This window comes from Maniola jurtina, chromosome 2 (genome assembly GCF_905333055.1).
Source record: "Maniola jurtina chromosome 2, ilManJurt1.1, whole genome shotgun sequence".
NCBI lineage: Eukaryota > Metazoa > Arthropoda > Insecta > Lepidoptera > Nymphalidae > Maniola > Maniola jurtina.
Window position 1 is genome coordinate 11,977,052 of NC_060030.1, and position 15,103 is coordinate 11,992,154.

At 36.3% G+C, this 15,103-nt stretch overlaps 1 protein-coding gene across 3 annotated transcripts in view; it reads right to left on the reverse strand.

Moving 5' to 3' along the window:
* LOC123871216 (homeobox protein dve-1) overlaps positions 1 to 15,103 on the reverse strand; it is a 143,719-nt gene that overhangs the window by 82,663 nt on the left and 45,953 nt on the right. For all 3 annotated transcript variants that reach the window (XR_006797237.1, XM_045914885.1, XM_045914872.1), the window contains exon 2: positions 966 to 1,173. Coding sequence is in view for 2 of the 3 variants with exons in the window: in XM_045914885.1 (XP_045770841.1) it covers positions 966 to 1,173 (208 nt within the window). In the remaining variant the exon portion in view is untranslated. The remainder of the gene's footprint in view (positions 1 to 965; positions 1,174 to 15,103) is intronic.

Genomic DNA, 15,103 nt, shown 5'->3' on the forward strand with positions numbered 1-15,103 from the left:
CGATCTAATTAAAAAGAAGACGAAGTTATGGCATCACATCTATCTATTTCATACAAGCTCTAATACTAAGCGTGCGTTTTGACGTTTGATAAAAAGTTGCTGATTTGACTATGTAGTTACCATCCCTATTGTTTTGATAATGGGATTTTACCTACCCATGCCCTTACTCTGTGCTATTATCACGTTAGGAAATAGACCTAGATTTATTTCTCTCTCACACACACAGCAAATAATGTAGGTATTAATTGATAGCTGATTAATTGAATTGATTCTTGGGTAGGTACAGTTTTTATTCTGCACGAACAGGCCGGAAGTATCAAAACAGGTTCGACTGAACTGTATAACTTTTTTTGGCACATTACGTGTCTGGATTGTTATATTAATTTCAGCAAAGTAAACTTTGGGTTATGAATTCCAGTCATTGACAGAGATATATTAATTTTAATAACGTTTATAAAATGGTGAGGCAGGGTTGGCTTACGCTGAATATTTTAAGAAAGGTCATTGAGTTATTGGACGCGGAAATGCGTCGCCGAAAGCTTTTTTGTATTAATAGCAGCTTTTCACATTCGTAATAGACAAACAGACATACACTTCCGCATTTATAATATTACTAGAGGAGACCCGCTGCTTCACCCGCGTGGATTTTGGTTTTATTTAATCCCGTACGAACTCTTTGATTTGCCGGGATAAAAAGTAGCCTATGTCCTTCTCCGGGATGTATCCCAAGTCTGTACCAAATTTCATTAAAAACGATTGAGCGGTTGGGCTGTGAAAACGTAGCAGATAGACAGACAAACAGACAGACATACTTTCGCATTTATAATATTAAGATGGAAGTATGGATTAGAGATAATATCAGTAGGTACCTACCTATGGATTATTTACCCAATATTCTTTTGTCCACATAATATACATTTGTACGATAAGTACGATTCGTTTAAAATATTATCGTTATAACTTACCCGATATGCTTTTATTGAGCAAGTTGTTGAAAGCTTCTTTCTTGGGCGACAGGTGCGGGGTATGCGGAGTGTGCGGAGTGTGCGGAGCGTGCGGCGTGTGCGGCAGTCGGTCGTGGTGTGCGGGGGCGGAGGGCGGGCGGGGAAGCGCACGCTCCTCCGGCGACCGGCGCGGGGGAGTCTTGCTACGCCTCAGCTCTGTTGCCAGGGTCTGAAAGAACGAGACAAGAAGAATATTAATTTACAACTACAACTACGGTCGGTCTACTCGGCTTCTGGAGCGAGCTTGGATGGCTGGAGTGAAGACTTCGGCGGGAAGGGGCGGCACAACGGACGGAAACGTTTAAGTGCGGAAACCAGCCCAGAGAGAAGAAAGAAGAACTACAGAAAAAATCTTAGATTTATTATTATACTACTTTAACACAATACAATGCCAATAACCATTTATCTTGTAGTTTTAGTGATTTAGTATTTTTCAAACCCACAATGTATAGAGTGCAAAACTTGGGTCAATGCCCTGTCTACGGCGTGGCATTGACTCCGAGTAACGTAATATTCGTTGATCTCTAGCGTCAGTCAGATGTTTTATTTGCAATGTACATATTGGGAACTTTAAAAAAATACAGGATTTTAAAAAAAAATCGCGTTTTTTTTGTGGTACCTTATCAGTAATCATCAGTACTATCATCTGTCTTCGTTTTTGCTAGCGTTCTGGTTACACCTTGCATTTAAATTTGTCTCTACAGATTAAAATTTAAATAATAGCCAATTTGTATATTGCAGCTTTTTCAGACTACTGAAACCGTATGGCAAAGAAACGTGATACATTTCTGCACTTTACTTTTTCAATATAAGAATAGTCATAGCAGAATTTCTCCAATGATTGTAGGCTTTGTCCACAAATTGACCACTAATAGGCTGTTACATTATTTTTCTTAATGGAATTATAAGCTACGCGATGGCATTTACTATAGGAATTAGAAACTAGGTATACAGTTCTCACGTACGCATAAATTAGTGAGTGTCAAATACCAGGATGCCAATACTAAAGAGCTCAATGTAGCACGTTTGCTTTAATTTACTACTAATAAGTTTTTTTCAGCTATTTTATTGCATAAGTAAGTGAAAGTCTATGAAGGTAGCGTAGTCTAGCTTGATAATTACACACTTGATTTAGTAGTAGATAGGTACGTGATTATTAGAAAGCGTTTTTAGATCGATCAAAGTTATATTGCATGTGCATTTTGGCAACTTTTTGCCAGCAAATAGATATTATTATCACTTTTAACTCGGAACTAATATTTAAAAAAGTAATTTGAATTTAATTATGTCTCGATTTGAAATATATTTATCCTTATTAAAAAAAACCTGATAATTATAACAATTTAAAGACCCCAGTTGTTAATTTACAATTCCCTTAATAAATCTAGTGAGAATAAAATCCTAAAACATTATTTTTGTCAATAGGAAATAACTAAGTAGAAGAGAACCTATCTAAAACTTATAAGCGTCCTACGCACAGCATTTCTTAAACGCAGTACGGACTAAGTATGGCATAAAAATAAAATACGTAAAGTAGGTATGTTTAAGTAAAAGAGTAAATAACGTAAAGTTACTCAACTGGACCACAGAAGATTCCAATCGATGCAAAGATCACATTTCAAATCACCGCAGATCCAAAACGGGGAATGACGGAATCAGTGGACAGAGTCAACGATCAAAATCTACAGGCTCTAATCTAACAGAAGTCGAACCACTTAAAGCAAATCGAGATTCAAATTGGACACTTGTTCATTGCGTCAGTCCGATACAAACCGTTCACGAGGCGCACTGATTGCGCTCATTGAGGAGTTGAGGTCCGCGACTTGACCGCTTCATGGCGAATCTTCGCATTTAAAACCGGCCAAGTGCGAGTCAGACTCGCGGACCGCGGGCTCCGTACTCGGGTATTTCATCCGACATTTTGCACGATAAATCAAAAACTATTTTGCATGAAAATAAACAAAAATCTGTTTTAGAATGTACAGGTAAAGCCCTTTCATAAATGATACCCCACTTGATATACCTAGTTATCTTACTTTAAAAATTGAAGATACTAATTTTGTTCATGAACACATTTTAATTCAGTTTTTTTTTGTGATGTAGTTAACCATAAATTCACGGTTTTAATTTTTTTCCTTTAGGTACTGGTGCCATAAGACCTACGCACCTGCCTTTTTTCATGATTCTAGGTAAATGGGTAGTACCCTATAGATTTTCTTGACAGACACGACAGACGCACAGACTGGCAGACGGACAGACGGACAGACAGACAGACGGATAGACGGACAGGCGGACAAACAGACAGACGGACGGACAGACAGACAGTCAGACAGTCAGATAGACAGACAGACAGACAACAAAGTGATCCTATAAGGGTTCTGTTTTTCCTTTTGAGGTATGGAACCCTAATAAGGTTAACATGCAAACACTGGCATCAAGTGCCAATAAGGGCATGGCTATTTAACACGCACATTGGCTGAGTAGATGACGCCCGATTCCAGGTCTATTGCATAGCAAAGTAAAGAGGTAGACTAATAAATTGTATCTGTGATTGTCAGATTTTCTATCAGTGTGGACGTAGTGGTCTCCAAGTTACCAGAGAAAATGCCTTCAAGCAATGCTTATAGCTTTGAATCTTCTATTGCACTATTAGTACCACCGCCAGTATGTTACTGTTCTGTACATATTTAGCCTCTGACGAAAAAGCAGTGTTGCAATTTAAAAGCTACTCGCAAATTACTGACTGACTGACATTTCAACGTGCCTGCAGCTTTACGTTGGGTCTAGAAACGTAAGATTTCACGTGTACTTAATATATATTTTCTCTATAAACCCCAACGAAGGAAGGATTTTCAGAAATTCTATCCGAGGGAAGATAAGCTTAGGGTTAGCTAGTACTTTCATTTATTACAGGGAGCCAGAGGTAGGTAGTTTAGCAAGACCGTAACATATAGAAGTCCCTACAAGAGACCGTGTCCAGCAGCGTACGTCTACCGGTTGATGACGACTACGAAGCTACTGTATTACTAGAAATGCCGGCATCTCTAGTAATATAGTCCTATCATGTACATTTATAATTGAAATGACGTCACAAGCTGATCGTGCTGGTAATTGGCAGGGCAGCGACAATAAACAGCCCTTGCCAGTGCAGACAAGGAAGCCAATAAGTATCATAGAATCGTCGATTCGCGCCACAGATCTGTCTAATATCGTATTGGAATTTGTGATGCCGTTTGACCCCTGTTAACCCAGATTACGTTCCTCGGCGCCCGATTCGTCCTCGGCAAGCCTGATTGTGTTGTGACACAAACTGTAATGTATTATGTGTTAACTCTTGCTGCAATCACGGCTGCCTACAATTACAATACGTACCGAACTTACGATTTATTTCGAGCGATTCGTGTTCCTTGTTGCTCTTTGATTTATAAATTCTTGTAACACGGCGCCATTAGGAGTGCGTTTTATTTATTTATGGTTTCTTGTTAATTGTGCTCGTTAATAGAGTTTATTGGGTTGGCTTGATCAGTGCTAACTGCAACATTTTGATTTTGCAGTTATACCAACTGCAAAATCAAAAAACTCTAGTTTCCCAAGATAACGAATAGCGGTGCCGTGATAAAGAAGCCTCTTACAGCTTACTAGGTGGATTAACGTTTTAAAAATCCCGTGGGAACTCTTTGATTTTCTGGATAAAAATTACCTATGTCAATTTCCGGGATGCAAGCTACTTCTGAACTTTTCATCAAAATTGGGTAAACTGTTAGGCCGTAAAAAGCTAGCAGACAGACAGACAGAGAGACAGACACACACACTTTCGCATTTATAATATTAGCATGGATAAAGTAATCAAAAAGTTGATGATAAAACTATGTCCTAAAAATTTAACGACACAACAACGACGTTTAAAATTGAAAGGATCAAAGTTTATGTTTCAAATGAACGCATTATCAGCGTCCGCTATTTACCGAATTAGTAGTAATCTATTGACTCCCAGAACTTTATCTTAATATCCCGAAATACGTTTGTATTTCCACGATTATTCACATTAATTAATAATACTTACCTAAATAATCAGAGTGGCTAATTCTGCTGTACACAATCTGTGAACTAAACTAAAATGAGAGGTCTAATTAATCTATTGTTATCACTTTCAAACCCTCCCTGTGGAAAGGATAGGACTAGATTTGTTATGTTAATTTAGTTTATTAATTTACATTTATGAAATATGATTAAGTTCTGGTCTGGTGGAAGACTTTGGTTGAGGCAAGTTATTGGTAGTACAAACACCTTGCTTGGACACAAAAGGTTTCATACAAAGAATTTAGCTTTAATCTGCTAATATCCGCTATTAGCTATAAGCGCTTTTTAACGGGTTATAGCAAATTAAGCTTTTAATTATTTGTATATCATGGACTTCCAAAAAGTAACGCCTACTTTTTACCCGACTATTTAAAACCAGAATCACCATTGATTAATTCACCTTTGTGTCATTAGAATAGAACAGAATAGAATGGAATAAATTTTATTCAAATAAACTTTTACAAGTGCTTTTGAAAATTTTTAAAAGTGTTCGTAAATCGTCAAAATAATTAGGTACCTAGTGTAAATATAATAAGACGTAGAAACAGTTTTGTATTTATTAAAGAAATACTAACAATATCAATATTAACTTATTTTAATATGATAAATAGGTATATATCCGGCACTCTATGTTTGCATTAAAATTTGTAACGTGAGAAATTTTAATCAATAACTTCAATGTAGAGCTTATCAAATAATGAAGTAGGTATACGGCAAGTAGGTATATCATTTTATGAGACAGTTACAGGTACTGGCCAGTTATACTTTAGTATCCATCTCACAATACGTTACATTGAAAGAGCCCAAACTCTTGTTTTTGGTTGCCTATTTCTTTCTATTAGAGAAGTAGGTAGGTTCCTATAAGGATGTGTGTGAAACTCCACTCCGTCAACTTAACTCTTCAGATAGTTATTATCAGATGTAAGTGATAATAACCAGGACCGATGGCTTAAGGTGCTTTCCGAGGCGCGGAGTAAACAAAAGGCCTTTGGACACCCATCCAGGTACAAACAGGGGTCAACGTTGCTTAAACAGCGGTATCGATCGATATGCGCTGTCTCAACTAGGCCACACAACTCTCGGCTTATTATAACATTCTTCAGAAATACGTCCAGTCGTTTATTATATTTGTAAAGTTAGAATTATGTTACCTAACGGGCTGCGTAGACGAGGGACTTATTGTATACGGAAGGAAAAAATGAATCATTAAGAACTGCACCACATAACGCACTCGATGGACCAATATCACGGCGATACCACGTAGTAAAAGATGAGGGATTTGGGTCGGGAAATAGTCCGTCGTCTGCGCAGGCCTTAATAAAGATGTTAATTAGAACGACCGCACTACTTATAATAAAATGTATTACACGTATGAAGACTATGCAGTCAGATAACTCTTATCTGCGTCATAAGACAGATAAATAATTCAGATAAAAATCCGTCCTTAAGTAAGTAATTTAAGTCTACATTCTGTGCATATAGGAATTAACTACTGTCAGTTACTCTAATCCGTTATGTCAGTGGAGATCACACTGCGAATAATACGTGTTTAATTATTTACCAGGTTCTATCTAAATGATTATATTTAGTTACTATTGTTGGAATGTAAAGTCAATTTTACAACGAGTCGTAATACCTAATTATCTCGTACCTAAGATGTTATCTGATGAAATGCTCGATCTAAATTTCCGCAGGAGAACTAGAGTAACCGACGCAGCTCAACTGGTTGCGAATCTGAAGTGGCAATAGGTATGGAAGTGGTAGTGGCAATCTGAAGTGGTATGGTGGTACATATGTATAGTGAATAGAGCCTCGATAGCTCAACGGTTGAGGAGCGGACTGAATTCCGAAAGGTCGGCGGTTTAAACCCCACCCGTTGCACTATTTGTCGTACCCACTCCTGGGACAAGCTTTACGCTTAATTGGAGGGGCAAGGGGAGTATAAGTCATGGCTAATATTCCTATTAAAAAAAAGACAGGGCACATAGTTCGAAAAACCGATAGACATTGGGGTCGCAAGTTGCTGGAATGGTGACCTCGCACCGAAAAGCGCAGCGAGCGCAAGATTGGAAGTGCAGATTGCATTTAGCGACCAAATAGACATAATATTTCACACAACTTTGAGACATTAGGTCTCAGACATGCAGGTTTCCTGTTCAGATCACATCCTGTACAGAGGGCATGCAGGTCCGATGTTTTCCTTCACCGTTAAAGCGATATTTATTTAATTGGTTAAAACGCACATAATTCTGAAAAGTTATAGATGCTTGCCTTGATTGCACCCCGGACCCCCCGCTGTTGCCGCTACAATATTATATTTAGGTACCTACCCAGTTTAAATTAGAGTACAGCAAAGTAAAAAACATCACGTTAATACTCCCTAAATCCATATTAATTCCACCGGCAGTAAAGCAAATCCTAATAAAGATCAAAACACATCAAGCTTATCTTACAGGGGCTACGTAATGGTGACATACAAACAGACACCAAAACGATAGTAACATTTACCGTAGCATTACGCGTTTGGTATGTAATATCTGTGAGCCGATTAATTTATGCCCCACTTATTTGTACCGAGATAATGTGACAAACCACTCATACTAGCTACTTACTAGTATTTGTCATGGTATTTGTATAACACGCGCTTATCTGTTTAATTCTTGAGCTGTCAACGCTTCGCGATGAGGTTTTTCCACAGTTCCGAGTAACGAAATGATCTTCTTTGACATGAGGAAATAAGACAACAATAAATAGCATTCTGTTCTCCAATAATATGATCTAAATTAAGACACAAGATTGAATTGAATAGAATCTACCAATATTAAAAAGTATTGGTAACTTCCTTAAAAAAGTTACCAAACTTTACACTAAAAATAATTATCATCAACACATCGTCGTCGGCTCAATAATGAGCACGAGACTCGTGCTCATAATTGGGCCGACTAAGAACAATTTTTGACCATAGTCCACCACGCTGGTCGATTGTGGATGGGGCAGACTTCACACATCTTCGAGAAAAATATGGAGAACTCTCAGGCTAGCAGGTTTCCTCACGACGGTTTCCTTCACCGTGTGACAACCAGTGACCTTCATATAAAAGTAAAGCATTATAAAGAAAATTAATGCTATATATTTTTTATAATAACTATAAGCCAATAAAAATAAAAACTATCAAATAAGGAAGTATCTAATAATTTTAAGATTTCTCTTAAATCTTCCCATGATTTTCAAAAGAATATTACGAAAGTCAAAAGTAAATATGTAGATAGTATAGAATTGAAAAGCATAACAAGCCCCAGCTTAGATGAGCTACTTTTTGTTTGCAAATCAGTTGTGTGACAATTATTATTGTAAAAAATTATTGTAACCAACATCCTGATAGGTAGTAACCTATTTGTTTAATATTATTATTATTAGATACATACAAGATCGAATGGAAATTTTTAATAATGTACGTGAATTAAAACGCAGAAGCAAGATAGCTTAGATAAGACTTCTACAAATTAGTTACTGTGATACACACGGCCTGTCTCGTTAACCAACACGTTTTCCCCATGTTGATCAAATATTATGCATTTAATCATAGAAACAATGTATCTTGAATATGGGCAAAACTTGTCGTCTGTATAAAATCATCAAAATAAATTATTATTATACAATAACTTCGCCACCATTTCCTATCAAAAAGAAAATAATGCTGCGAACACTATTGTTCTGAAGATGCGCTCATTTTTGTGGCTAGATAGCTCTACTTGCAGGCTAAATTGTATTAAAATTGTGTACGGTATAATAATAGCCATAAAATTAGTCCGACCTAGAGTAATTAAGGTGAAAAATCGTTATATCCAATGCTCGGTTTGCAAAACTAACCACCCGTGTGTCCACCTAACTAATATACACCCCAAATCTGCGTAAACCGTCGCGATCATTCTTTAAAATGACAGCAGTCAATTCTGATAAGCAAATTGATCAAGTGATCAATTCGAATAATGTATAAAAATGAAATTAGATAATTAATAGTATACAAAGACACAACAATGCGTGAACTGTTGATGTTGTCACATGTTTCCATGTATTCAGCGTCTCGTAGCGACACATTATCAAATGGGGACCTCAAATTATGGCTGACATTTTTGTGCCCCAATCGCGCTATCAAACTAACACATCCAGGCGGGTCGATCCGCCAAATCGGCACTTCACGGGGCTCTCTCCGTCACTTACACCATACAATCGTAGTTCCAATTTCATTTGAATATTAAACAACCAAAGTCCATGAAATTTTGCAAACATATTCTAGAAACTAATATCTGTGCCTGTGGTGTTTAAGATTATTTTTTTTATATGTAGTTTTAAAATTACAGGGGCTCAAAGATTTGTATGTGAATTTTTAAGACCGCGTAACTTTGAAACCAAATATTTTAACAGAAATCTGGAAAACCACAGGCATAGTTACATTGGTTTCTAGAATAAGTCTGCAAAATTTCATGGACTTTGGTTGCTTAATATTCAAATGAAATTGGAACTACGTTTATATGGAGCGAGTGACGGAGAGACCCCTCTTAAAGCAAATCTGGATTTATTGTTTTTGATGTTTTCATTATTTATCTCGAGTATTGAGCCGCCATCGTCACCGGTGCCATGGACATGACCCCAGGAGTTTTTTCTACCGCTGAGAATCACGGCTTTACGGATAATATTGTGATAAACTAAGTACACTTTGCCTACTTTGACGGTAAACATTTTATCATTGCGCAATGATGAACTGTTAGAAATTAAAAAGATAACCTGCCGGATTTCGTAAGAAACATTAGTTACATAATTATAAATTTAGATAAATTATTAGCAAACAAACTTATAATATAATGTTTTCATCGCAAAATCTAAGCAAGGCACATACCTAACTGTGACAACTGTAACAAGTGCATATTTTAGATATAAATTAATGAAGTTTTAAATATTATCTGTCTGTCTGTCAGTCTGTCAGAGGGCTGTAGGTTAGGTACCTACCTACCTCATGAATCGTAATAGGTAGAGATTTGAAATATTCACAGAGTGTGCATTTCTATTGCGGCTATAACAATTAACAACAAATAATGAAGTTTTTAAATAGTTGCCATGCAAATTTAAAAAACGGTCAAGTGCGAGTCGACACACGAAGGGTGCCCTAATAAATAGTTTATTTCTTGTACAATGGTACGGAACCCTTTATGAGCGAATTGGACTCGCACTGGACCAGGTTTTTTTATTTTAGTTTTTAAGGTTGTTAACATTTTTATCACTGGTACAAATCCCTTAATCGACATAGCAGTACAAACTTTTACGTGGATTAATGTACCAACCCGCTACCGCGTCGGCAGCCTTAGCAAACATGCCTGTAAGCCAAGGGTGGTAAGCTACGTTTATTAGTAGAGAAATAACAAGATAAAGTTCAACAGCACTAAAGCTCGACTACTACCCGCGAACTGCCGACACATAATAATTAATTATCACCACTATATCGTACAAATTTAACAATTTCGACCATCAAAAAGAGTACAATTGTACCTACTTTGAATTTGACTTTGACTTTGACTTTGTCATAGCGATAGATAGTAAAATTGTTTTTCGTCTTTTGGTGTATTTTAACATTGTACTATATTTATGAACACAGAATTTTTTCCTCTTTTAATGGATGTCCCACTGGATACAATAGCAAAATAAAAAAATTTGGAGACCCTCACTTTTTTGGATGTCAGTCAGACATCCGTCGGGTCGATTTTTTTCGTATTCACTCAGACCATAACAAAAAATCGACTGACACCTCATTCATCAAAATCGGCCCAGTAATTTAGGCGCTACGGTGGAACACACAAAATCTGATACAAACATACATACCTACCTACATACATACATACATACATATGTACATACAAACACTGCTAAAATCATAACCCTTCCTTTTGGCGTTACCGTAGTCGGGTGAAAAAAAATTAATAACATGGTTCCTTCATCTATCGGATGACGGTTAAATTGTCCCACTGCCTTATAGTATTCCGCTCGTGCCCGGCGCGTACTACGACGGATGTTCGACAAGCAGTGAGCGTATGCCTCGGGAATAAATGAGGAAAGACGGGAACATCTAGGAATAGACTATAACTGTTCTTTGGTGAGAAAAGTTTATTTTGTTTACTTTGTCTTCAGCCTATACTTTGTTGTAGCTAATTTCGAATTACGAGAAAATTTTAAAGTCAATGGAATCTTGCAAAGGTCTTTTTTTTTTCTTTTTTTACATGCCGGACCAGAAACAGGAGTGTAATGTTTTCAGGATTCATGTTGGTAGGTATGTGAATTTCTTTATTCCAGCATAACTTCTTAATACCTGGAGAGATTTGGATATATTATGGGGTATCGTTAGAATTCTTACATTATCCCGAGTGACACTGGTCAGAATACGACTAATGGAGTAGGTATTAAGTAAACAAGTGATAACAGTATAAAATCAGTTCAATTGACAATAATATAATTGAGGAATCGGTTTAGGTATTAAATAGTCTAATTCCCACGTTCAATACCTACATTAAAATAAATATTAGCCACGGAAGTGGTTCTTATCGTGTTTATTTATTTCATATACCTAAATAAAATGGTTATTCATATACATAAAATTGTTATTATGGTCACTAGACCACAGCACTAGAGGGCATTATACTCTAACAATTTTGATTGCCGATTTTACTTTGGTACGACACAATGTCGTTAAATATGCCCAATACCTACGTAATCTGATTAAATTACCCTTTTTCTGATTTTCGTGTGTATTTTTACAAGTCTTTTAAAAAAAATCGGCCAAGTGCAAGTCCGAGGGTTCCGTACTCGGGTATTTTGAACGATAAATCAAAAACTATTATGCATAAAAATATATGAAAATCGGTTTCAGAATGTACAGGTAAAGCCCTTTCATAATGATACCCCACCTGGTATAGTTATCTTATTTTTAAAATTGAAAATACTAATTATTTGTTCATGAAAACACATTTTAATTTTTTTGCCCTTCACGGCCTCTTAGACGAAAAAAGTGTTTATCAAGTGCATCTCGCCTACACGGAGTGTGACTAGTGAGATCAAGACGTTATACCGTTCGAATTACTCCACAGAGCCTATTTACAAAGCATTGCTAGATTTAGTTGAAAGCGGAGAGGTTTTGTATGAGCAATACATTAGCACTGTATTGTTACAAGCTTACAAGAGCGTTATTAGTGTCATTTGCACTATTTTTGGACGGGATAAACACAAGAGGAACTGTCGGACCATCAAATTGGAAGCAAATGCTTTCAGGTGCTAACACAATTTGTTCGGCTTTTGCTAACGTACGAGCAATAAACGGATCTCGAGCGCTTGCATCATATAGACGTGATTTGAAGGAGTTTACAGTTATCATATGGAGTTTTTCAAACTGCTGGATAAGTGATATACCACGATTTTGTTTTGATGCTGTGAACCACTAAATACACAAAGGTGTTTCATTATCCATGCCCAGTACTAGTTTACAAAAGTACGTGGCTGTGTCTGTTCGCTAAGTTTTACGGCAATTTCGATGGGTATAGAAATGCAGTTATGGTGCAGTTACTTTGGGTAAGGATATTATACCTAGTCTAAGAAAAGTATTATAGCCTAGTATGAAAGGAGAGAACTATGTTAGGGTATTTCTAAAAGAAGCCGTGGGCAGGCTATGCTTGTCGTTTGAGTACAGACACCTCTGGGTGAATCGACCTTCAAAAAATGAACCGACGATTTTTTTTGACTGAAAAAAACCTATAAAGCTTAAGATATCCTTAACTTGAGCGAATGATGGTATCTAATAATATGGAAAATCTAAACCAGGGGATGCTTAAGGTTTACTTTGGAGGGTTTAGACTAAACTTTAGAATAAACCATCTTGAATTAAGCCAAAAAATTAACTCACTCAAAAGAATCCTAAAATCCCGATTCGTCTTAGTACGCCTATAACTTATCGGTATTTAATATGAACTAAAAACGTAAATCAAATTAACGGGAAGTTGGTCGAGCAATGCGTGCGCATCCGTCAAAAGGCTATCAATAAACCAATCTAATCTCAGATACAAAGTCGAAAAATATACGAAACTCTAATCTCTTAATCTGTTTGAACAATGCCCCAATACCGCCAATAAGTGATAAGTGACAAATCTGTGCTCCGATCGGTATAATCCACGGCTTTACTGATAGCCGGCTAATTAAGACTTTATCTTATAGTCTTAAAGACGACCGTCAGATTTCCTATCGATTAGTAGATCTCGATTAATCGATTTTATTAAGCTGACTAATGGGGCTACTTATTTATTTTTCTAAGTACACACACGATTAGCGATTTCGTAATAAAATTATTATTCAAGGGAGAGATGTAACAGACCGAGGCGCGAGGGTGCGTGGTTCTATCTACAAAGAGGAATTTATTTACTCGTAGTTTACGTAAAATACGGATGACCAAGCTGCCTACCAACATACCAAGATAGTACTTCATTAATCGTGGCGTCAATATTGTAAGCAGTTAAAAATATACATATTGAATAAGCTGGATTGTATAATAATATTGTCTGCTAAATAAACATCTCAAGATATCTCTCCAGAGAATAGGTAAGTATAAGTACCTATGTTGAGAAAGAATCCTCTTTTACTGCTGCCTGATGTATTGAGCATGATCACTCTCAACGAAGATATTATAGGATGTATTGTGTTACGTCACATGTACATACTCTATTTCTTCACTCTCATAGTCAGAAGGGACGGAAATCCGACACGACAGGAGAGAGATCAGATACATGGCATTCCAAAATGCTTTTGGAGACAGGGAGTCGTAACGCCATCAACTTTTTAAGTCCGGACTGTTACTTTTTTTAACTTTTTGAGAATATTCCAAACTTTTTTTGGTCGGACTCGAAACTTCAACCCGGAACCTCCCAAACCGGAATAAACTAGCCACTAGACTAATGGAGTGGTAACTGGTACCCCCTCCTCTTGTATAAGTACGTACCTACATGTATAGTTGTTGTAATGTGTATTGGACTCGCAAGTAAACTAAATAACGTCTCTTGGACTAACTGTTATCAACTTATCAAGCTAATGCATAATCTAAGCGTGCCTTATCAGGCTCCTTTTAATCGTATTTTTAATGCGTAAACGCTAACTAGCTAAATACCGATTGTATTTATGATAAATGATAGATTATTGTAATATTCAATTCCGTCCTACTTTGCAATAAATAAAATTAAATTGGGAATTGCTGATCATGGCTTTGGGCTAATAATATTTTTTGCTAAGTGATATTTGATACAATAATTTATGGTGATGAGTACCTACCAGTTGCTAAATTTTATTGTATTAGAACTAACTAAAATTAATTTAAAAATATTATGACTTTTAAATTAACTTTATAAATCTAGTTATTTCTAGTTAAATTGACTATCGTTGACTTCCACTTTGTACTTAGGTACACATTTCCACGTAGCATTATGAAAGTTTACCTAAGTATAAGGAAATTATGGAATCAGATCTCTTCGGCACTAGCTTTCGTGGTAAGTAAAATTATAGGTAGGTATATTATTTTTATTAGTTAAGTGGGACTTTCGTCCAGACCAATTGGCTTTTTGTCGGTAGGAGTCGGTTACAAAATGTTCAAACACAAAATACAATATCAAAATATACAGTTGAATACTCAATATTTTAATCAAATGATATATTAGTATAATACATTATTGCGTACACGTGCTAAATTTTTGCAAATATCAAACGCCGAAAGCTATTAAAGTCATAAATATTTATATAGATATAAGTAAATCCTTGATTTTTTTACAGCTCAAGAGTCTATTAAATTTAAATAAAAGTTGCAACGTTTTACAATACATGTACAGATTTATTGAATTAATAGATTAGCAATTTGGGTTCCGCAGATCCTAAAATACATAAAACTCAGTAGGTGCCAGATCTCTTACTAAATTTTCCACCTACCGTTGTATTTTATTGAA